The sequence below is a fragment of the Lagenorhynchus albirostris genome, chromosome 3 (genome assembly GCF_949774975.1).
Source record: "Lagenorhynchus albirostris chromosome 3, mLagAlb1.1, whole genome shotgun sequence".
Taxonomy (NCBI): Eukaryota; Metazoa; Chordata; class Mammalia; order Artiodactyla; family Delphinidae; genus Lagenorhynchus; species Lagenorhynchus albirostris.
Genome location: NC_083097.1, coordinates 56,819,372 through 56,845,499, shown reverse-complemented (window position 1 = coordinate 56,845,499; position 26,128 = coordinate 56,819,372). Strand labels below are relative to the sequence as shown.

The 26,128-nt window shown below is 36.9% G+C and overlaps 1 protein-coding gene across 1 annotated transcript in view; it reads right to left on the bottom strand.

Moving 5' to 3' along the window:
- TNPO1 (transportin 1) overlaps positions 1-25,729 on the bottom strand; it is an 85,897-nt gene extending 60,168 nt beyond the window's left edge. The window contains exon 1 of the mRNA XM_060146314.1: positions 25,619-25,729. Coding sequence (XP_060002297.1) covers positions 25,619-25,633 — 15 coding nt within the window. The 5' untranslated portion in view covers positions 25,634-25,729. The remainder of the gene's footprint in view (positions 1-25,618) is intronic.
- Positions 25,730-26,128: the final 399 nt, after the last annotated feature.

The following is a 26,128-nucleotide window of genomic DNA, read 5'->3' as shown; positions in this document are numbered from 1 at the left end:
CAGAGGCTGGGTAAGGAGTTGTACTTAGGTTCTTAGAAATGGAAACTTGGGAAAAGTCAAGATACGGGGGAACAACAAAAGTTGTTATATAAATTAAATACGTTAAGTAAATTATAAGTAAAACATACTAGACAATTATGGTCCTTGACCAGCCAAATACAATTTAAATTCATATATCAAATCAACTTATCTTGCAAGTAATAACCACATCTTTCTTCAGATGGCAATATTAAGACATTCATAAAATTGAAAGAAAACCTTTCTAAATAATAAGCCCACACATTAAATACAAATATACAAAATAAGTAAATTAGGTCCCTGATTCTTTTAGCATTGTAGCTTCATTAAAGAGCTTTACTAGAGATCTTCCCAATGCTACATTCAACTGACTATTCTCATTGAATGTGTCAACCATACTCTAACACAGTTGTCATTTCTGTGACATTGATTTAAGAAAAAATCCTCTTTTATTAACATGATTGTAAATTCCATTTCAGAATGTAAATTCCATTTCAGAATGTTCACTGATCATTGCCTAGTGGTTTCAGGTAAACACAGTGCTTAATAATTTTCAAAGTACTCTTACACTTTATTTATAATTTTCAAAACTAAACTGTGAGTTGAGGAAACAGTTTCAGTTATGTTAAGCAACTTGCCGAAAGTCAGTTGGTTAGTAAATGTTAAGACTTGGGTTAGATTGCTGAAAACTTCTCAAATTTGGGGAGAGAAATGAACATCCAGATCTCAAATAGGTTAAACCCTAAAAAGGGCTACATCAAGAATTTATTATTGTCTTAAGTCAAAAATAGAGAATTTTGAAAGCAGCAAGAGAACAGCAACTCTTCACATAAAAGGGAGCCCCCATAAGACTATGAGCAGATTTCTCAACAGAAACTTTGCAGGCCAGGAAAGAGTGGAATGACATATTCAAAATAATGAGAAAAAAAACCCACCAAAACTTGTCAGCCAAGAATACTATACCCAGCAAAGTTGTCCTTCAGTAATGAAGGAGAGGGACTTCCCTGGTGGCACAGTGGTTAAGACTCCGCACTCCCAATACAGGGGGCCAGGGTTCAATCCCTGGTCTGGGAACTAGATCCCACATGCATGCCGCAACTAAGAGTTCTCATGCTGCAACTAAGAGTTCTCGTGCCACAACTAAGGATCCGGTGAGCCGCAACTAAGGAGCCCATGTGCCTCAACTAACCGGCAACCACAACTAAGGAGCCCTTAAGCCGCAACTAAGAAGCTCGCCTGATGCAACTAAGGAGCCCGCGAGCCACAAGTAAGGAGCCTGCCTGACACAACTAAGACCTGACGCAACCAAATAAATAAATAAATATTAAAAAAAAGAAAGAAAAAAGAAATTAAGGAGCGATAACGATGTTCCCAAACAAACAAAAGCTGAGGGATTTCATCACCAGTAGATCTGCCTTACAAGAAATGATAAAAGAACATTCTTCAAGTTGTAAAGTAAAAGAATGCTAATTAACATCTTAAAACCATATAAATGTATAAAACTCACTGGTAATGGTAAATATATTATGAAACACAGATTCTTTGACATTGTAATGGTTGTATTTAATTCACTTACAACTCTAGTTTAAAAGTTTAAAAAAAAAGTATTAAAAATAACCATAGCCAAAATACTTTGATAATGGATAAGCAGTATAAAAATATGGATACTGTAACATCAATAACCTAAAATGTGATAGGGAGAGAAGTAGAAGTATAAAGTTTCTGTATGTTCTTGAAGTTGTTATCAGCTTAAAATAGGATGTTATAAGATATTTTATGTAAGCCTCATAGTTACCACAAAGGAAAAATCTGTAGTAAATGCACAAAAGATTATGATAAAGGATTCAAAGTATAACACTACAGAAAGTCATCAAATCACAAAGACAGCAAGAAAGGGTCAAAGGATCTGCAAAACAGAAAACAATGATCAAAATGGCAACAGTGAGTTATCACCTATCAATAATTACCTTAAATGTAAATAGATTAAATTATCCAATCAAAAGACAAAGAATGTTGGAAGAAATAATAAAAAAAAGATATAATATGCTGCCTAAAAGAGACTCACTTTATCTTTATGGACACACATAGATTGAGAGTGAAGGGATGGAAAAGATATTTCAAGCAAATTGTAACCAAAAGAAAGCAGGTGTAGCTATACTTATAGCAGACAAGACAGACTTTAAACTAAAAATAGTCTAAAGAGACAAAGAAGTTCATCATATTATGATAAAGGAATCAATCCATCAAAAACATATAACAATTGTAAACATTTATGTATCCAGCATTAGAGCACCTAAATATATAAAGCATATAATACCAGAACTAAAGGAAAAATAAACAGCAATACAATAATAGTTGGGGACTTTACTACTCCACTCTTACAGAGAATCGATAAGGAGACACTGGACTTGAATAACACTAGAGAGTAAATGGACATAAACACATACAGAACATTCCACCCAACAGCAACAGAACACACATTCTTCTCAAGTGCACACGGAACACGTTCTAGGTTAGATCATATGGTAGGCAACTAAGTAAGTCTCAACAAATTCAAGACAGAAGTTATATCAAGTATCTTTTCTGATCACAATGGTATGAAAGTAGAAATCAATAACGGGGAAAGCTGGAAAATTCACAAATACACGTTAGTGAACACATTCCCAAACAACCAATGGATCAAAAAAGAAACTAGAAAAGGAATAAAAATATATCTTGAGACAAACTGAAATGGAAACACAACATACCAAAACTTATGAGATGCAGCAAAAGCAGCTCTAAGAGGAAAGTTTACAGCCATAACCACATACATCAAGAAAAATAAAGATATCAAATAAACAACTTTAGCTTATACCTCAAGGAAATAGGAAAAAGAAGAACAAACTAATCCCAAGTTTAGCAGAAGGGAGGAAATAACAAAAATTAAAGCAGAAATAAAGGAAATAGTGAAAAAGAAAATAATAGAGAAGATCAACAAAATCAAGGGTTGGTTCTTTGAAAAGATAAACAAAATTGACAAAAACCTTTAGCTAGCCTAACCAATAGAGAACTCAAAATTATAAATGAAAGAGGAGACATTACAACTGATACCACAGAAATACAAAGGATCACAACAGATCACTATTATACACCAATAAATTGGACAAACAAGAATAGATAAATTACTAGAAACATATGACGTACCAAACTGAATCATGAAGAAATAGAAAATCTGAACAGACCAATAATGAGTAAGAAGATTGATAAGATTGAATCCCAACAAAGAATAGTTCAGGACCAGATGGTTTCACTGGTGAATTCTACCAAACATTTAAAGAAGAATTAATATCAATTCTATAACTCTTACAAAAAAATGAAGAGGAGGGAACAGTTCCAACTGCATTTTACGAGGTAACAGCATTTCCTTGATAGCAAAGCCAAGTTAGGACACTAGAAGAAAACTATAAGCCAGTATCTCTGATGGATAAAGATGAAAAAATCTCAACAAATTACTAGCAAACCAAATTCAACAGCACATTCAAAAGATCATACACCATAATCAAGTGAGATTAATCCTTGGGATGAAAGGATGATTCAACACACACAAATCAATCTATGTGATACATCACATTAACAAAATGAAAGATATGAATCATATGATCATGTCAACAGAGGCAGAAAAAACATACAAAATTCATAACTGTTCCTGATAAAAACTCTCAACAAACTTGGTATAGAAGTGGTATAGAAGAAACATACCTCAACATAAAAAAGGCCATATATGGCAAACCCACAGGAAGCATCATACTCAATGGTAAAAGGTTGAAAACTTTTCCTGTAAGATCAGGAATAAGATAAGGGTGCCCATTGTTACTACTACGATTAACCACAATACCAAGTAACCACGCAAGATAAGAGTAGTAAAAGGCATCCAAATTAGAAAAGAAGTAAAATTGTCTCTGTTTGCTGATGGCATGATCTTACACATAGAAAATCCTAAGGATTCTATCAAAAAGCTAAATGAATTCAGTAAAGTTACAGGATACAAAATCAACATACAAAAACCAGGTGCATTTCTATACACTAACAACAAATTATCTGGAATAAAAAACAAAACAGTTCCATTTACAATACCATCAAAGAGAATAATAAAATACTTAGCAATAAATTTAACCAAGGAGGTAAAAGGTCTGTACACTGAAAACTATAAAACTATGATGAAAGAAACTGAAGAAGAAACAAACAAATGGAAAGATATCCCATGTTCATGAAGTGGAAGAATTAATACTATTAAAATGTCCATAATACCCAAAGCCATCCAGAGATAATGCAATCTCTATCAAGATTCCAATGGCATTTTTTTTTTTTACAGAAATAGAAAAAACAATCCTAAAATTCATATGGAACCACAGAAGACCCTGAATAGCCAAAGCAATCCTGACAAAGAAGAACAAAGCTAGAGGCATCACACTTCTTGATTTCAAACTATATTACAGAGCTAAAGCAATCAAAACAGTACTAGCATAAAAACCGACATACAGACCAATGGAAAAGAACTGAGAGCCCAGAAATAAACCCATGCACATGCAGTCAACCAATATTTGACAAGGGAGCCAAGGATACTCAGTGGGGAAGACAGTCTGTTCAATAAATGGTGCTGGGAAAACTGGATATTCACATGCAAAAGAATGAAACTGGACCACCTTCTCACTCCATTTACACGAATAAAATCAAAATGGATTAAAGACTTGAATGTAAGACCTGAAAACATACTTCTGGAAAACACAGGCAGTACCCTCTTTGACATCAGTCTTAGCAATATTTTCTTGGATCAGGCAAAGTAAATAAAAGCAAAAATAAACAAATGAGATTCATCAAACTAAATTCCTTTGGCATGAAAAGGCAGCCTACTGAATGGAAAATGGTATTTGCAAATGATGTATCTGATAAAGGGTTAATATCCAAAATATATAAAGAACTCATACAGCTCAACATCAAAAAAACCCAAACAACCCAATTAAAAAGTGGGCAGAAGACCTGAACAGACATTTTCCCAAAGACATACAGATGGCCAACAACACTGAAAAGATGCTCAACATCATTAATCATCAGGGAAATGCAAATCAAAACCACCATGAGATAACATCTCAAACCTGTTAGAATGGCTATTACCAAAAAGAACAGAGATAGCAAGTGCTGGTGAGGATGTGGAGAAAAGGGAACCTTTGTGCACTGCTGGTAGGAATTGAAATTGGTACAGCCACTATGGAAAATAGGATAGAGGTTCCTCAAAAAATTAAAAACAGAATTACTATATGAGACAGCAATTCCACTTCTGGGTATATATTCAAAGGAGAGAAAAGCACTATGTCAAAGAGATATCTGTATCCTCATGTTCACTGCAGCATTATTTACAATAGCCAAGACATGGAACCAAGGTATGTGTCCACTGATAGAAGAATGAATAAAGAAAATATGATACACACACACACACACACAGGAATATTATTTGGCTATAAAAAAGAAGAAAATCCTGTCATTTGTGACAACATGGATGAACCCTGAGAGCATGATGCCAAGTCAGATAGAGAAAGACAAGTGCTGTATGACTTGCTTATATGAGGAATTAAAAAAATCCTCAAACTCATAGAGAGCAGACGGGCAGTAGCCAGGGGCCAGGGGAGGGAGGAATGGGTGAAGGTGATCAAAGAGTACAAACTTCTAGTTTTAAGATGAATAAATTCTGGGGATGTAATGTGCAGTGTGGTGACTATAGTTAACAATACTGTATTATATATTTGAAAGTTGCTAAGACAATAAGTCTTAAAAGTTCTCACCCCACGTCCCCCAATTTTTTTTAACTTGTAACTACACGAGATGATGGATATGTTAACTAACCTTATTGCAGTAATCATTTCTCAATATATACATATATCAAGTCATTACGTTGTATATCTTAAACTTACACATGTTATATGTCAATTATATCTCCATAAAGCTGGTAATATATAAAAAATAAATAAGACAGTTTTACTACTACTTCTACAAGAAAACAAAACACGTTGGGTTGGAATGTATGTCTTTCTGGTCCAATGTTTCTTTTACTTCAAACTGCTTCTTTAATTCATAGTTCATAAAATATTGAAGTATAATTAATTAAAAGAACAGCTTGTCTTAAAGTAACATCACTCTACACTGATTATTTACTTGATGGTTCATGTGTGGACATACATGCAAGATGGAGACAAATCTGTAGGTACCTTAGCAAGACTATAATAGCTCTTGCTAAAACGCTGGTAATGAATGATTAAAAACGTATCAGCACCAGGCAAGCTATTGATTATAGCTGCACTTACTGTATTTAAGATGATGGTAAAAAGGGCTATAATGCAAATAGCCAAGTTTCCCATATAACACATTTGATATTATAAGTAAAAAAAAAAAAAAAAGGTATGATTCTCTATTTTAGTATCTACTTTAAAGTGAGACATGCCTGTATAGTTGATAGGGAGCTAAGCTGATAGTTCTTTGAAAAATTAGATAGCACATGGGGACAACCATTACAGATCATTTTGGTAACCACAAGTATACTGTTTCATTACAGTTAGAGTCCTCCTAAAGTTCTGAAGTGAGAGGGCCCTATGAGTTTCTCATTCATGCCTAAAACTATCTTTGATTGTTAAAGTGTAATGGGCTGATTCAATATTTCACATTCATTATTTCACATTCAATATTTCAACAGAAAAAGGAACATAGCACAATGCTCACTGGCCACGGCTGAATTGGTAAAAGGGTGAGAGCAGTTTAGACAGTAAAACAGAAAGGTGATAAGTGGTAAGTAGTCAGTAGGCTGATTACCATTAGTTTTTATCTAATCTTTCCTTTGTTCATTGAAATCTCACTCACACATACAGGGGCATATATCATTCAGATTTCAGCTGTGGGAAGACAGACACAGCAGAAAAAACTCATGAAAGGAAATCAGTTTTTATTCAACACAATGTTAGTGCCTGAACTGAATACTGTTCTACACTATTTTTGTTGCTAAGCAGGAAGATAGAGGAAAAGCATGGGCTCCAGAGTCATACATACAATCTCAGTTCTCCCAATTGTCTTTTTTAGGAAAGTAGCTTAACTTTCAGAGCCATAGTTTAGTCATCTGCGAAATGGTATTGATGAGAAGATTAACTGAGAATGTAAAATGATGCAATAGTAGGTACTTAACGTTCAATCCCTTCACACTTCACCCCCCCCACTAAAATTATCATTAAGACACAGTTTTACTGATGATAGTTTGTATCGTCAGATAGAATTAAGATGAAGATTACTTAAATTATTTTTGTATGATCAAAGAATATGCAACAAAATGGGCTGTTTGACCTGTCATTTTTTTTTAATGACCTGTCATTTAAATGAGTTGATATTCTAAAGAAATAGAAAAATCAAAAGAGAAATATTGGAGGAATAGAGGAACAAAGAAAAGAACCAGAAATCAAGTGAATATTAAATCAGATATAAGTGTAATCAGTCTGTAAAAATTTTATAAGGGTGAAAACTAAGTAGGTGATTAAGGGCAGTCTTCTATTGTTTTATTACCATGACAAAGAAACAATGAGGCTCAACCAAGACTGACACATAAAAAAATTAATGAATATAAAACCTAGAAAAAAATGTGAGATGGTAAGGAAATCTGAGATTACACTAGACATAAAAGATAACACTAATCTCTTATACATACTAAGGAAGTGTTCAGTTTATAAGAATATACCCTTAAAAACTGAACCTTGGGTTGAAAAGCTTATTGTTATCTTATAAACAGAGACACTGAGTTATCTATCAGCCAACTAAATATCATGTTGTTATCTCCATCCATCCCCCTCATCCCATGAAATTGGAATTTATCAATTTAAACTTTAACTGTAATTAGAAAATAGCGATCCCAACATCTTATCTCCAAAATGAAAACAGCATTAGACAACATCCCTATCTTGTTTTTTTAAAAATGGAGAAATCAAGACCCAGAAACCAACATTACAAATTAATTAAGAAAAATAATTTGATTTCTATTTTTAAAAACATAGTAACAACATCCAGTTCTATATTATAAGGTTCTTTTTTCCCTCTTTGTTTTTGCATAGTGCACTGATTTTCTGATAATTGTCAGTAAAACCAAAGGCTCTTTCTAAAGGAAACTGAGTAGCCTACAGCCCATGTCTAACCAACGGTTCTAATGGCAAGGTTGATACTTTGTGATTGCATTTCCTAAATGCAATTAATTAAACCAGGATTGGGCACCCAACTCTCCACATGATGAATCCCAGCACAAACAGATAAGCTAAGTCAATTGAATTTCCTTTCTCAGAAATATAAACAGGAAGTACTAGGATCATTTAAGCATTTACCAGTTCTCAAAGCAGAAGCTAAAAGGTCACAATGTGGTAGGCAAGTGGCCATCATTCGATTCCACACATGACAAAATTATAAAGAGGCAGGAATTGTAAGCAAAAGCAGAAGAGAATGGACCAGCACAGAGAGGAAGCAAGGAAGCATTGAGCAAGATTACATGGTCCACCAGAGTGACAGTATCTGCTTCTTGGAGCTGCCTTGCTTCCAAATGGCTTTCTATTTCCACAAATGACTTTAAAAAAATAATAAATCTCTCCCTTTCTCTTAAGACAATCTGAATTAAGTTTTCTTCCTTGGAACCAGAAGCACTTAATCAGAATAGAAATAGTAAATAACTATTTGAATATATAATCACATAATTTTATATATATATAAAAATAAACTATTCCCAAAATGTATTTGCTTTAAGTAGAAGGAACTGAACTTTTTAGGGGAGTTCTCTCAGAACTGTAGGGCTCAGAACTAATGAAGGCTGATGACTATCATGTAAGTCAATTTCCTCAGACTGAACACCAGAGTAAATCTGAAAGCTGGCATGGAAGTCTCTGAGAGCTACTGAGTAAATGAATACACCCAGATGGGCAAAGAGCAAACTGAATAGGAAGAATAGAGAATGCCAAGAACAAAGCCAGCTGCCAGTTCAGGTGTGCACCCTCTTTACAGACAACAGAATTCCTTACACATCTACTTCTATTCCTCCTCTCCCTTCTCTTGCCTTTTCCAAATTATATTACTTTGGTTCTGAGCACTGGCCATCACTGCCTCTGCTGCCATCAAGGGAAAAATAAATGCCTCAAATTCATTTTATTAACATTTATACTAATGGGATATGTAGGGACAGTAGTAACATACCCTCACTGTGATGCCAGCTTTCAGGTAATACTTGCTTCCCAAGACTCAGTTCACATCTCAAAGGACCTAAAACATCTCTTATCATGATTTCCAGGAGGCACCACTGTTTACAGATATGGTGGATAAACACACGCTTTATTTGAACAATTATAGAAGGGAGCTCCTAGCATATTTCAGCAATACAAACTTAGGCGATCCAACAAAACAGTAATACGGTTGGCCCTTTCTATCCACAGGTTCCACATGCCAGATGTGGAAGGCTGTCTCTTCTACACCATTTTATATAAGAGATTTGAGCGTTGTGCATTTTGGTACGGGTGGGGGTTCTGGAACCAATCCCCTGCAGATATCAAGGGACAACTGTACATTAATAACTTTACTTATGTGGAACACTAATTTAGAACCAATAGATAACACATGAAAGAAAAATTCACAAGAGGAAATACAACAGTAAACAAACATGGGAAAATGCTGAACCTTACTAGTAATCAATAAATGTAATAATGAAGTAATGTTTTTAGACTAATTAGCAAAGATAATTTTATAACAATATCCTATGCTGCTGAAGACATGATGAATCAACTCTAACAAATTACTGGTGGTAGTGTAAACTAATACAACCTACTGGAAATCAATTCAGCAATCTATATCAAGAGCTATTATCCATTTTTATACCCTTTGTCCTCATGATTATATTTCTGAGACTGCATCCTAAGAATCTTAATTACAGAAGAGAAAGCATTATTCTCGAAGATTTTAACCCAGGAGTATTTCTAATACAACAATAAATATATGGGTAACTAAAACAACATTCAACTGAAAAAAGATAGTTAATTTCTGTAATGACATGGAAAATGTTTATGATCAGAAAGTGAAAAAATGATAAAAAGTTGTATGTAGAGAACAATTATAGGGAATTCCTTGGCGGTCCAGTGGTTAGAACTCCATGCTTTCACTGCTGAGGGCCCAGGTGTGGCCAAAAAAAAAAAAAAAAAAGAGAGAACAATAACAAATATGTAAAAAACATGTATAAAAAAAGACAATTATTAAATGAAAAAAACTGGAGGGAAACAATGAAAAGCTCGCAATGTATTAGGATGTTAAGATTATGAGTCCTTTTTTCTTTTCTCTTAAAAAAAATTTTCAATATTGTGGTTATATTACCTTCATAATGAAAATAAATAATAAAAATCTCCAACAGTATAATTACTTTAAGTCATAAATAGGGCAGGAGAAAAGACCCCGGAGAACGTAACTATACTATGGTATGACGCTTGCTACTCATAATAATGACAGAATTGTTAAAAAGTTTAAATTATACCTCTCCTGCTTTTTAAGAAGGTGTGAAACATAGTTTAGAAAGTTTTTTGTGAAAATGCTTAAAGGTTATGGTACTTAAAGTGTTAAGTTTTAGTTACAGAAAAGTGATGCAGTTGCAGCAACTTTTTCCCAGATCATGCCATTAAAATGAGTAGACACAATGACATGAAGATAACATTGAAAATAAGAGTATCTTCATAGTACTGGGGAAAAACACATTCAACCTTTGGAAACCAAAAGAACTGTACCAAACCTTATACTAGAAAACAGTAAATGAAAACTGTTTATTTAAGATTAAAAAATTGTTTTATGATCCCAGAGACCTAGTCTCAGAGAAAGGCTGTCCTGAGAATTAGAGCACAGAAGTTTTACTTTTGCTTAGATAATGGGAATTATTTACAGATTCCATACTTGTGATTAGTTTTTTTATTATGTTTTTAATATCTTATACGTATGGAGATATTTTTTAACAGTGCTATAGTAACAAATTAACGTTGAGACATTTAAATGTAAAGATATACAAAAACAGTAAGCCTACTACAAAATTTACAACAAGAATACCATAATTCTTTAATATAAAAAAAATTTCAAGCATCTTTCATCAACTTCCTAATTTTTCAAAACATTGATACATAATTCTGGAAATATCATTTAAGAAAAAAATCAATAAACAGCTCAATTAAACCATACACTGAACTAGAAGAAAAAAAAACCCCACAAAAATGTAAAAGCCAAAAGCAAATTAAAATGAATTTTACCTTAGAAAAGAGGATCTACAATTCTTCTACAACAGTTCTTGAGACTTCTGTACTAGTAAGTTCTATTGATTTTCCCAATAATTACAACTATAAATATTTTAAGCAAAAATTACTAATGAATAAGAAAATTTTGACTACAGAAATAAATAAATGACCATATACCACAAATAATTTAAATTTGTCATTTAGCATATACTGAACTGAAAAAGGCTGGAGTTCTAGTACTTTTCATTTTGTTAGTTATTTGTGTCATTTACTATTTCACTCTTTAAGAAAATAAATCATAAATCATTTAAGTAATTTAAAATTAAGATCTTTAGAAGTCAGTCAGACAGTTTACATGTGGAATCTAAAAAAATGGAACAAATGAACCTACTTACAAAACAGAAATTGAGTTACAGATGTAGAAAACAAACTTATGGTTACCAAGGGGGAAGGGGGGGGAGGGATAAATTGGGAGATTGAGACTGACATATATACACTACTATATATAAAGTGTATAAACTAATAAGAACCTACTGAATAGCACAGGGAACTCTACTCAATACTCTATAATGACCTGTATGGGAAAAGAATCTAAAGAAGAGTGGATATATGTATATGTATAACTGAATTACTTTGCTGTACAGCAGAAACTAACAACATTGTAACTCAACTATACTCCAATAAAAAAAAAACAGAAAGAAATAAAATTAAGATCTTTAGAAAATAAATGAAAACTGTTTCATTTAAGATAAAAAAATTATCTTAGAATCGTCCACAGATTCTTCTTAATATATTTTTCTGCCTAAGGAAGCTAATGTAATAACTAAGATAGGGTGGGAAAAAATGCTTACAAATTATAACTTGACACTAATGGTATAGCTCTGTGTGTCTATTTAGTCTATGAGATGGATACCATCCATGATCATACACTTATAACTGGTAGACACAGGAGCCTAATGAACTGCCTTAAAAGTATACACTATTTCTACTACACTAAACTGATTCTTAGAAAAATAAATTCATTTATTATAAAACGAATTTTTCCTAAATCATTTTCCTGCGGTAGGGTTGGGGACATAGAAAGCAAAATCTTTGTCTTAAGTCATATAATATTTCAATTTTAGAAAAAATGTCATAGGCCACTAATCCATATTATTTACAGTTAATAAAATACATAGTCTTCATTTAACTCTTCATTATATACTCTTACAGGAGTAATACACATATTCTAGAAGAAAGAAACTGCAGAAATTAAATCAATAAGCAAACATTTACTCAGCACTTGTAATAAGCTGGATTTTATAGCTGGAAACTACAAATACAATAAAAGCCTGGAAGGAGAGAGATGAACTAGGAAATTCCTAAGATTTTTTTATGTTATACAATTCAACAATTCAATATGTGGCTAAGGTATTTTGATAAACTTGATTCCAAAGCATTTGAAATGTATGGGAGTTTGTATTTCCCAATAAATAATAATTCCCAAATGATAATTTTAACTGAAATCACAATTTTGTCCTGGTTGCTGCCAGGACAACTCTACTAGAATCTCACTGGTGAATGTGTAGATTCTGTTTTACAAATAAAAATACCTGCCATGCACCTTATCAGCAAGTAACAACACCAACACAAAAGCCCCTAGCCCACTGGGATGTAAGGTTAAAATAAAGCTAGGCTTTTTATTAGAGCCTTTTCCTTTTTATGCTTCAACTTTTTATTTCTCTACTGGCTCTTAACCTTCCCCATCAAATTCCTACATTAAATCTTAAACTACTATACCACTCTCTTGATTCTGAGCTTACTACCTGTGCTAAAACAAGACTCCAGAAAAACCTCCTACCTTTACAGTTTCTCCACCGTTTCATCCTTGACTTACGGTGGGGTGGTGTCAGACCAAGGGAAGGATGACATGTGGGGAGGCGAAACAGACACTTCAACTCCCAGCCGCAGTGTAACTTCATGGGACAAACTGCCCAGGTCTTTAAATCTTCTGTGCCACAATGAGCCAAAATAACATCAGGAAAAAAGGCGTGTCAGAGATCTGGGGCTCTTGTCTCAGTTCTTCTCTGCACAAAGAACTGGCTGGGCAATCCTGTACGAATCATTTACACTCATTTGGTTCATTTCCTCATTTATAAAGCAACTAAAGACCATGCTCCTTTTCAGCTTCTAGAAGCAAAACATTTAGTAAATAATGAGTCTGGTCATATTCTACATACAAAAGCCAGCCTTACTTCTTTTCTTTATACTTGCTACTGAAATTCTCCAAGTCTTCAGGGAAACTTGTATTCAACTCAATTGTTCAAGTGTAGTTCTGGGACTACTAAATTACCTGAGTGAGAGCTTCATGTCATTTGATTCTTTCAGCAAATACTTGGGCTCCTGTGAAAGGGCATAGTACTGCACCAGGTTTAGGTCATTTCTTACCGAAGTTATTCAGTAGTAAGAACAATCTTTAGCTGAAAATGTTATGTACAAAAATTTTCATCACAACTTGGGTTTCTACCCAACAGAAGTCTTTACCCATTATCCCCTCAAAACTGTGTAACAGAAAACTGTGTAACAGAAAACTGTATAAAACATTATTGAACTAAAAATCCAATGGAGCATTCTAATTCCTGCTCTGGAGCATCTGTGGTTTCAATGATTCACTGTTTAATGCTCTTTTCCTAAATTAAGTCTCCTAATATTTTCTAATAAAGATTTGACAAGCAGCATTTTTTTTTTTTTCCTGGTACGCGGGCCTCTCACTGTTGTGGCCTCTCCCGTTGCGGAGCACAGGCTCCAGACGCACAGGGTCAGCGGCCGCGGCTCACGGGCCCAGCCGCTCCGCGGCATGTGGGATCTTCCCGGACCGGGGCATGAACCTGTGTCCCCTGCATCGGCAGGCGGACTCTCAACCACTACGCCACCAGGGAAGCCCAGACAAACAGCATTTTATGAGCTGAAACATATATCAGGACTCTTCAGTCCATGTCCATATATACTGTCAACTAAACTTTACCACAAAAGAATTAACCCAAGTACTTCATTTTACCTTTCTAAACAATCAGCAGCAATAACTCTGAAAACATATCATTTATACTGAAGTCTGGTAAAATTTACATATGAAGTGTAAATATCTTCACTTTCCTTGTGCTTTCCTTCTGCCCTGATGCTCATCAAGGTGACATACTACACTCTGATCCACCATTACAAAGAGTTATAATCCAGATCTAGAAGTTTAAAATCATCCTTTTAATATAAGAATCAGTACCTCTTATCTATATATTTGACTTGTCTGCCCACTTCAAACATGGAATTTCAGATTTTTCCAAGCACTACATGGGAGGCACTGTTGTATAGAGCTTAAGAGTACAAACCCTGGAGTTCCCTGGCTTGACTTTGAGTTCTTGCTCTGCCACTTATTAGTCATGGAAAGAATCATTAACCTTTGATCTATAAAATGATATAATTAACAGTACTTCTATCTCATGGGGCTGTTATGAGGAGAAAATGGAAAAGTTCCATTAAAAAAAAAACTCTTTGTCTAAAAGGATGACAACTAAAAGCAGTATAAAACCCTAGACTGGATCCTGTACTGGAGGAAAAATGTTGTAAAGGATGTTACTGGGACAAGTGACAAAATTGTAATACAGATTGTAAAAAACTAAATTTCCTGAATTCGATAACTATACGTGCTTTCAGAAGAGAATATCCTGGCTCTTAAGATATACAGACTCAGGTTAAGGGGTAGAGGGGCAAGATGTAGGCAACCTACTCTCAAATGATCAAAAAAATAATTACTTGTGTATGGGGTGGGTGGGAAGAATGTGGCAAAACATTAAAAATTGGTGGATCCAGGTAAGGGGTATATGAGAGTTCTCCCAATTATTCTCACAACTTTTCCCTAACTTTCAAATTATTTAAAAATATCTTTAAAAACCAGCTTTGACTCCATTTACCCTCCACTACTGCTCAATTTCTCAATTTCCCTTCCATTCACAGAAACATCTTGAAAGTTATGTACAGTCACCATGTCCCCCTCTTCACTCCACTCCTCAGAGACTGAGATTTTCTTGTTGCCAAACCCAATGATTTCTTCTGGGCCTCATCTTAATTTCTCCACAGTGCTGAAAATGGGCAACAATTCCTTCACCTGTTAGCCTGTGGCATCACATCTCCCTTGGTTTTCCTTTTACTTCACTGGCTGCTCTTCGTCGGTCTCCTTTGCTGGCTCTCCCACCCTTAAATATCCCAGGCACCTTTCTCCTATCTACATAATCTCATCCAGTTTGTGCCACTGAATAGCTCTCTGAATTTCAGACTCAAGTAACCAACACCTTATAAGACATATCCACTTGTTTGTTAAATGGGTATCTCAAACTTTGCTGACTAAAACAGAACTGTTGCCCATCCCAAATCTGCTCCTCCTCCAGTTGCCTATTATCACTAAATGCAGTTATTACGGTTCATCCAGTTGTTCAGGCCAAAATACCAAGGACTCATCCTTGATTTCTCTTATATTCCACATTTAAACCATCAGTCAGTACTGTCAAAATATGCCCTTAAAATATACCTTCAAAATATACTCTGAATCTGACCATTTCTCACCTTCTCCACTGTCTACCCCAGTCCAGATACCATTTTCTACAAAAGCATGGTCTACTACATTTGGTTTCCCAGCCTTCTCTTTTGTTCACTTACAGCCCCATTCTGAGACAAAGCAGCAAAAATGATCAAGTTAGAATTGGAATTAAATCATGTCTTCTCTCCATCAAAACCATCCAATGGTTTCTCATCACACTTAAAAATAAAACCTCATATTCTTACCATGGCCTACAAAATTGTTCCTAATGTGGGGTCCTCCCTACTAGCAGACTCTGCCCCCTCTTTTCCACTATGTTCCACACTAGTTTTCTTGCAGTTCCCTGATGTTGTTATGCTTTTTCCTACTTAAGAGTCTCACTTTTGCTTGTTCTTTCTTCAAATATTCATATTGCTCACTCCTTCTCATTCAGATTGCTGGCCAAATATGACCTTTAAGAAAGGCAATGTTCTCTTCCCTCTCCCTCCACCCCATTACTCTCTATTTCTTCTCATTGCTTTAGTCAGTACCTATTTTTCCCCCTTTCTCTTCATTAAAAGTATCTTTAAATGAAAAATTGATGTTACTGCTTCTCATCGTATAAAAAAAGTAAACAATACAGATGAAATTCAAGTTCTCTTCAAGTACCTCTCCTCATCCTGGTCTCCTCCCCAAAGGTACTCTAATATTCATTTGATGTGTATCCTTACAGAGCTGTTTTTTGCTCATTTAAATCGTATGTTTCTGTCGAAATAAAAAGAATTTTATTTCTGTTCTATAAAAACTCATCCAAAATATGCCTTAGCTTTCCTACTCATTGTATATATAGCTCTATTTCATTATAATTTTATACCATTACAAGCAATTCATTCATTCAACAAATATTTACTGAGTGCCTATATTCTAGGCACTGTTCTAGTTATTGCAAATAGAGCAATAAATAAAACAAAGATCTTTGCCGTCCTGGAGCTTATTCATGTGGGAGGAGAAAGACAATAAACAGAATATTTAGTGCTAACTTCCCTGCAAAGGCCCAGAAGGTAAATATTCTGGATTTCGCAGACCACCTTCAGGCCAAACAGTAAGAATAGTCTGTTGTACGTTCTTTGTTTTTGTTTTACAACCCTTAAAAAAATGTAAAAACCATTTTTAGCTCATAAGCTGTACAAAAACAGGCCACAGAGCAATGGAGCTCTAGCTTGCTGATCCCTGCTATAGTGTGTTAGGTGGTGTGTGCTATGCACAAAGTAAAAAAGAATCCAGGATAAGGGGGATGGGGGGTTAGGATGCAGTATTAAACAGAGTGTTTAGAGAATGTGAGATCTGAGCAAAGACCTGGAGGTAAGGCCAGTGAGCAAGGAGGAAAAGTGGTAGTAGGAAATGAGGTCAGGGAAGTAAGGAGAAAGGGGCGTGGGCTGGGCAGACTATGTAGAGCCTTGTAGTCTACTGTAAGGACTAGATTTTCTCTGAGTGAAAGGGGGAACCATTGCAGGGCTTTGAATAGAGGAGTGACAGAGACTATCTTAATTTGTGAAAGGTTTGCTCTGGCTACTATACTGAGGGAAGACTACTGGGAGGAGGGTAGGGTAGAATAGGGAGACCAGGTAGTAACTTATTTAAGTAATCCAAAGAGATACGATGGTTGTGGCTTAGACCAGGGTGGTGGCAGTGGAAAAGGTGAAGCATGGTAAGATTCTGGATATATTTTGATGATATAGAAAAAAACTGGTCGCCCTGAAGGAATGGATCTAAAGTGTCAAAGAAAAAGCAAAGTCAAGAACAACTCCAATATTTTAGCCTGAGGTACTGCGAGGATGGAGTTGCCATTGACAAACCAAAATAGGGAAGTCTATGGGTAGAGTAGGTACTGGGGAGGAAGTTTAGGAGGTAAGTTTTGGACAAGCTGAGTTTGAGGCCTATTATTAGACATTTAGGTAGAGATGTTGAATAGGCAGTTGAACATGTAAGGAATCAGGGAGAGAGGCTAAAGATCTAAATTTGGGCATTGCTAGCATTTAGATGGTAATTAAAGCCATGAGACTGAATGAGATTACCTGAGTATTTACGAAAAACAAAAAACAAGGATTGAGCTCTGGGGCTCTCCAACACTAAGAGGTCTGTGAGAAGAAAAGCAAAGGAGAATTACAAGGAAGCAGGCACTGAGGTAGGAGATAACCAAGGGTATAAGTATCCTGCAAAGCAAAGAAGAAAGTGTCTCAAGAATAAGAGAAATAGCTCTGTCAAATGTTGCTGATAGGTCAAGTAAGATGAACAGAATCAAGGACATATGGCATTTGGCAACATGGAAGTTACTGGAGAAATTAAGGAGCTGTTTTAGCAGGAATGGTGCACTGGCCTGATTGGAGTGGGTTTAACAGAGTATGGGAGGAGAAACCTTGGCAATAGCAAATTTAGACAACTCTTTCAGGGAATAATGGGGCAAAAGGAAACCAAAAATATGGGGAAACAGGTGGTGAAGAGTGGATCAATTTTTTTAAGATGGCAGAAATAATAGCTTGTCTGTTTGCTGACAGAAATAATCCAGTAAAGAAAAAAATTGATGTGGAAGGACAGAAGCTGAAGCAATTCCTTGAGCAGATGATAGAGGAGAAAGGATGGATCTAGTACAAAAGCACACAGAAGAACATAAAACAGTTCATCTAAGATGAAAACCAGGAAGATAGCAAGTACTGACACAGATGATGGTAGTTCATGGGGTGGTGGGAGTGTGTGGAAGTTTTCTGATTGCTTCAATTTTCTTAACAAAATAAGAAGCAAGGTCATGAACTGAAAATGAAGATGGGAAAAGTTATATTGGAGGTTTGAAGAAGATATGAAACAGTTATTAAGGGAAGTAGGAAAGTGAACAGACTAGGAAAATACAGTATAATCAACAGGCAGCATTAACAAGTAATGTGAGATATGTGGTCATATGTGGTTGTGTGTTTCCTTCCAGCCATACTAAGTTATATAGGGGCAGGCACAAAGAAAGCAGAGAGTTGGTTTTAACCAGGGTACGGTTCTACTAAACAAGCAAAGAACAAGGGAGCTATCCAAAGGAGTGATTAACCATGGAATTTAAACTGAGTAAGAAAGGGAAGTAAAAACATCAAGAGGGTGAATAGCATGGACACAGTAATAGGATCAATGGACTGGCGATTCCACTGGGGTAAAAAGAAGGTTGGGGCTGAGATACTAACTAGAAGGAGTGAACTACTAAAAAAGGAAGTATGGTCAAGGAGTAGAAAACATGAAATGGTAACCATAGAGGGCCTGTAGTTATTGACAATGCAAGAGGGTATCACTTTGGGAGTGAATGACTGAGATAAGATAGAACAGATGGGAAGAACACTGGAGGGAAGATCAGGTATACTCATTTTAATCTCAACATAAAGACTGAGATGGTATTAGAGAGAGAGGCAATGAGCCTGGAGCTAAAATAATTAAGAAATGAGGAGGAATGACCTGAACAGTTAGCAGTTGACAGCAATCATGAAGGGTAGTAGTCACATAATCTGATGACACAATCCAAAACAGGATTTTCAGGGAGAAGGGAGGGAGAACAGTAGCTAGGTTGAGACTGGATTTTGTGGATGACGGACTGTAAATTCCAGTGGGCACAGTAGAAGAATATGAAGAGTTGTTAAGCGGTTTCAAAAAAAGGAGACAAATATAGGCCTTTTAATGATTTAGAATGCAGGAGATAAAAGGTGACCTGGGCTTCCCTGGTGGTGCAGTGGTTAAGAATCCACCTGCCAATGCAGGGGACACGGGTTCGAGCCCTGGTCCGGGAAGATCCCACATGCTGCAGAGCAACTAGGTCCATGTGCCACAACTACTGAGCCTGCGCTCTAAAGCCTATGAGCCACAACTACTGAAGCCTGTGCACCTAGAGCCCATGCTCTGCAACAAGAGAAGCCACCGCAATGAGAAGCCTGAGCACCACAACAAGAGCAGCCCCCGCTCGCCACAACCAAAGAAAGCCCGCGTGCAGCGACAAAGACCCAATGCAACCAAAAATAAATAAATTAAATAAATGAATTTAAAAAAAAAAAAAAAAGGTGACCTGGAAGTCTGGAGGTTCTGGGGCAACTGACAAAGATATTTTTGAATATACATGATTCCTGATATACCCCTATGTTTCTCTAACAAATGGAAATTGCTTAGGTCGAAAATGTTTTTACTTTAAAATTAAAATGGCTATACTGATTTATTCAATGTTTGAGTTTCCCTACAATCTTATCGATACATACTAGTAAAACTTTATCACTTTTGCCAATATGATGGGTAAAAAAAATTTCACTGTTTTATTTTGCATTTCCCTATTGGTGGGGTAGAGCATTATTTCATTATTGGCTAGCTGTACTTCCTCTTCTGTGAATTTGCCCACTTAAAAAATTGGATTCTCTTCTTAGTTTATAGCACCTAAAATTAACCTATTTTTCTATTTCTCTGCTCTTAATGAATCACACAAATCAACGCTGCGTATTTCTCATTTCAAATCTTTCAATGGCTCATGCTAGGGCAACACAAGGCTTGGTAGGTACCTCTTCCTGAAATCCTTCTAGTATATACTTTAAGAGATTCTCTACTTAAAGCCCACCAATCAAATCTGGCCACACCTATTAGTTTCCATATTGTCTATGGCTGCGTTTGCACAATGGCTGAGTTGGCCTACAAAGCAGAAAATATTTACTGGGTGTCTCCTCAGATTCATATCATAAGAGCTTTATCTACACTTCATTGCACCTTTTTGTTTACATCTCTCTCTCTACAGTAGTATCTAAATCTCTTGAGGACAAGGGACAATGTCAGCACTAAAAATGCTTACTGAATGAATAAAGGGCACAAGTCCTTCATAATTTGGCATGTTTCTCATCACTTTCCTATGCTCTAGCTAAAATAAACTATATTTTTACTTCATTAAGTATTTTTCAACAACATTTCTAATGGCAGCATAATGATCAATGTTTTATATTCATTTACTTACAATTTTGATGGATACCACCTATTCCTAATCACTTATTTGTATCTATTTTGTACACTCACAATCTGCTGAAGTATTTCTCTCCCCTAATTCCTTCCCTAGTGAAGACAAGAGCAATGGAATCTTGGCCTTTCTGGGATCAACCTTTTCATCTATGGTGGTTACTTTGGCACCTGAGGTTTCAGGGACTTCACTGATAATTATTTCACTAATGGCTTCAGAGTGCTTCAAAGTCAATTATAAAACACGACTCAAAAATTTTTTTTTTGCTTTAGTTTTCAGTATAAAATTAATCTCACACACCTTGTTGGTAGTCTTATTCTCCTTAACTTGTACATCTCAATTATTTATTTATTTATTTATTATTAAGATTTTAGTTTACTTTGCCAGGGGTTTCACTAAACATATTTTTCAATATAGTTATTTACTGGGCCTTTGTCACTTCTCTTATACCCTAAATTTTTTTTTTTTTTTTACAGGCTCCGGATGCGCAGGCTCAACGGCCGTGGCTCACGGGCCTAGGTGCTCCGCGGCATGTGGGATCTTCCCGGACCGCGGCATGAACCCGTGTCCCCCGCATCGGCAGGCGGACTCTCAACCACTGCGCCACCAGGGAAGCCCTCCCCTAAATTTGATGGATTTGTCTTTTTCTCCTCTATCTGTGTTGAGGTCTTTACAAAGAGTGTTTCACCCACAAATGCTTGCTGCAATCATTTTAGAAACAAGCTTTATATATTCATTACATTCATTACATACATACATACATATTACATCTCATCCAGGTAAGGAGTTTTTCTTTCCTTTTTAAAATATACTTGGATAGTTAAGCCTTACCTGTTTTAACTTTGTAATTTACTCATTCATTACTTCCAGCTCAGTTTCACTATCTTAATAATGTGATCTACAATCTACAGTTAATAGATTCACTGTTACAGTGAATTATAAGATTCCTTTAAAGATTTTGTATTCATTCAATGTATACATATTTATTATAAGATTCTGAATATGTGTATCACATAAAACTTACAAAGTTTTGGGTTTTGTAATGAGGCAGATCTAGACTCAGATCCAGCCTTGAACACTCTTGAGTCCTTGGGCAAAGTACTTACTTACCGATACTTCAGTTCTCCCATCCAGTAAAATGGAAGTAACTCTCATGTGTAAAGCAACATAGGGCTAGGATAATGAGCATAATGTACATAAAGGTAACAATGTATGCTAAATGCCTACAAATGATGCCCAGTATGTTATACAGAAAAAAATGTTAACTCACTCTCTCTTCCCTCCTAACTCAAGCAAAAGGGCAATAAATGCTGTGCTCCTCAACTTAAGTCCCTTATTAAATTCCCTTAAGTAAAAGCAGTTTGGCGATATGAACCATGAGCTCTGGATGTTCATATACTCTGACTCAACACTTTCACTTTGGGAAATCTATTTTAATGAAATAATCTAAAACACAGAAACTGTTTTATGTATAAGAATGTTCACTGTAGTGTTTCTTACAACTGCAAAAAGAAACTTGCTAACTGTCCAACAGTAAAACGTTTACTTATGAGAAATTCACAAAAACATTGTGGTCATTTGAAAAGGTGCTGATGAAATAATTTACTAGCAAGAGAAAGCTTATGGTGCTAGGTGAAAATAGCAGAATGCAAAATTGTTAATATTAAAGTCTCAACTGTGTAAAGATCAAATAAACTGAGAAAAAATATTGGAAGGAAAGGTATCAAAGGGTTTACAGTAGTTACCTCATGGTCCTGATATTAGTGATTATTATTTTATGGTGTTTTCTATAATACCAATGATCATGACGATGATAATAATAGCAGTTATTATGTATGAAGTGTTTACTACATGCCAGGCCAAGTTCTAAGAGCTTAGTATTAACTCATTTAATCCTCATAAGATTAATTCCTTAAAAGATGAGATAACTGAGGCACAGTGGGATGAAGTAATTTGTTCAAGGTTACACAGTTAATTATGGAAGGTGCCAAGACTTGAATCCAAGTAGTCTGGCTCCAGAGTTCCTGCTTCTGCTATACTACACTGAAAAGACTTGCTTTGTTTAAAAATTTTAACCATTAAAAAGGCACATGCCAATTCAAACCTTGTGGCCTTTCAGATATGAGATTTTTCAGCTTTCCTTCAGTTCTGAATTCAAATATTTGCTTTGCCATCAGGTGCCATTTTGGAATAAGATGTAGCCACCATTCCTGTATAGGTTCTATCAACTCCAGAAAATTCTAAGACAAATCTCCACCCCTATTTCCTGTTCCATTATCTCATTTAACCACTGAGACTCTGGAACTCTTAACTTTCTTACTTATTACACCTACTGACAGTACTTCAAAGAATTCTTCTAGTAAGGAGGTCTTAGAGCCAGCAAGGGTGGCTTCTAGAAACTCTTTCCCACACTAACACCCATCCATGTAACTACAATTACAGTTTGTAGTTGTAATTGTAGTGGTAAATCTACAGTTACCACTTTTGCAAACATTTGTCTTCCATTGTAAAGTTCTCACCCTCTGCCACCCAGGAGACCCCTCTTACCTGCCAACACTCACCAGATAGCTACCATAGCACGGGCTGAATGGAACCAACTAAGAAAGATTTTCAACACCTGGGGAATTTAACTGTATCTCAACCTCCTTTCTGAAGGTGGCATTATTCTCCACTGTTTTTAAAAACTTCATCAGTTAATCAATCACCTTGACTTCCTCAGCTTTCTCACCCTTTTGCTGGTAAACCAAATTGTTTTTTTTAGGAACAAGGTCTTTTTGGCACCAATACATATTCAAATATCAATTCCAGGAAAAAATATTCATAATTTACACCCTGGGCAATAAAAATAACTTCCACTTACTGCTGTGTTCTTCTCTGCAGTTTACATTTGCTAAATTTATTTCATTACGTATGTCACTTGGTTTGGCTTCCTTTATAACCAAATTCCTTTTCTTAAAAACAGTATCTGCAGAATCCAACATGGCTGACTGCAAGCAATTCTTCTGAACATAGTACATTTATATTTCAATGCAGTTCATTTACAGTATTTAGAAAAACAGACTCATGAGATGGCTTTAACATTATATAAAGAAGAAAAACTAGTCATAAAAACAATGAATACAATAACAAGTGTTGATAATGGAAAGATTTACAACCAGAATCATACATATTTTTACCAAAAGCTTATCCTGCTCACAGTATATAATGATAATAAGCTCGATTACCTTAAAATATTTTTATAGATATTTCAGTGGGAGGAATTTAGTAATTCCCTGAATATCTAGGATGAAGATGTAACTACATCAAGGCTAATCTGGTGGGGGCCCCTTTTAGGAAAAAGAAAATGGAGCACTAATAGTTCATTAGGCTCCCATTAAATTAGGTGAAGTAAAAACCGTACTGCCAAACTTACACATTTATGCGTTGCATATGCTGAGGAGTAAAGAAGAAATCTGCACCTTCAAGCTAATATTTCTCTTTTGCAGTTGCAAGTTTTCAACTTGGCATAGTCACTCTCTAAGAAGAATGGGGTGCAGGAGGGAGTGAAAGTGGAAAACAGAATCATTTTCAAAAGACGGAATCCTCCCCTGCTTCATTAGGCATAACTTATTTACCATTCTAATATGAAAATTTAATAAAACAGAGAAACTTAAAATCCAAAAGTAACTTGTTATCCTAATAATGAGCATGTCAGGACAGCCATTTTACAACCTTACAGTTTCAAATACCTATTCCACGATACAATTTGTATTTTAAAAACATCTTTCCTTTAGATTAAAAAAAAAAGAAAAGCACCATTTATGCACTCATCATTGAAGTCATGAGCTTCAACGCAGGATCGTTACTGAGCTTCTTAATACAACTGTCAAAATCAATTTGTGGATAGTCTCCAACTTTAAATTTCTACATTTTTATCTGCTGAAGAACCGAACTGATTAGCGATTGTTAAGATAACGGACTTAAACTGTAAGCAATCCTTGCAAAATCCAGTTGATTTTTAAAATCAGGAAACAAATAACAGGCGATTGTTTTTGAAGGATGAAAGCCATGCCCAAAACAGGTTGACTGTGGCGTGGGTCCGCTTCTCAGCAGCAGTTCCCTGTGGCGCGTTCGCGTGAGAGAAGTACAAAAGGGCAAAAGCGCAAAAAACACAAACCCACGCAAAACCCGTACAGTTACAAACATTAAAATTATGTACACATGTCGTGAAACCATGAGTCCCCAAGTGTAAAGAACCGCCTGGAGAAAGCGATCAGCCAGCGGAGTGTGGTGGCGATGGTCTGTGTGGACCAGGGACACCCGGGCAGAGGGGGCCGGGCGGGGACAAAGACCGGGCATCCGGGGCAGCGCCCGACAGTGCCCAGAACCCTCGGGAAGCAGGTGTCCCACGGCAGCGACTGCGGTACCCAGGACCCTGAAACGCCGCGGTTTAATGGTCGGGGGCAAAGGCCCCCCGAGGAACACACCCTCTTCCCACCGCTCCTAACGGGCTTCAGGCCCTAACCTCGGACACCTGAAGCGCCGCCGCCAGCCCCCTGTCCGGATCCCCAGGGACGTCCGGGCGGGCAGCTGTTGGGCTTAGAACCGCGCCGCCGCCGCCGCCGGGCTCCAAACGGCAGGGCGGGCACCGAGAATGCGGCGGCGGGTCCGGCGCCTCTCCCCGTGGCCCGTCAGGCAGCTTCCGAACAGCTTGCCTCCGTTCCCGCCCTCCAGTCCGGGGCCGCGCACCCTCACGCCACCTACCCGGTCCCACACCATCCCAGAGGCCTCCGGCGCTCGGGCCCTCTGCCGAAGCGGCGTTGCCTCCCCTCCGGGGCCTGAAATGGCTGCGGAACAAAGAAAATCTGGGCTCCAGCTAGCGCCGGTCTGATTGGGCGTGGGCGGGGCCTGCCGCTGGAACGTTAGGCGGCTGTCGCCTTGGCAACGGCGGCGGGGCTGGGAAAACCGTGGCCGGGGCTTGCGGGGCCTATGGATCTACGCCCGGCGGCGCGTGGCAGCGGTTTCTAAGCCCGCGCTGCAGCCTCGGGCTTCGGCGCGCCGCCGGGCTCCCGCTCGCGCCCCCTGCGGCCGGCGCGCGGGCCCGAGCCTCTGGCTCGCTGGAGGAACCCGCACGGACGCTGCTCCGCCCTGTGAGGCCTCGACCAAAATGGCCTGTAAGTGTGGCTGCCTCCGAGCGCGACGACCCTACCCCAGCCCAACTTCCATACCTCAGGACCACCTCCAAAGTGACAGCCCTTCCCTGGGAGCCTATTA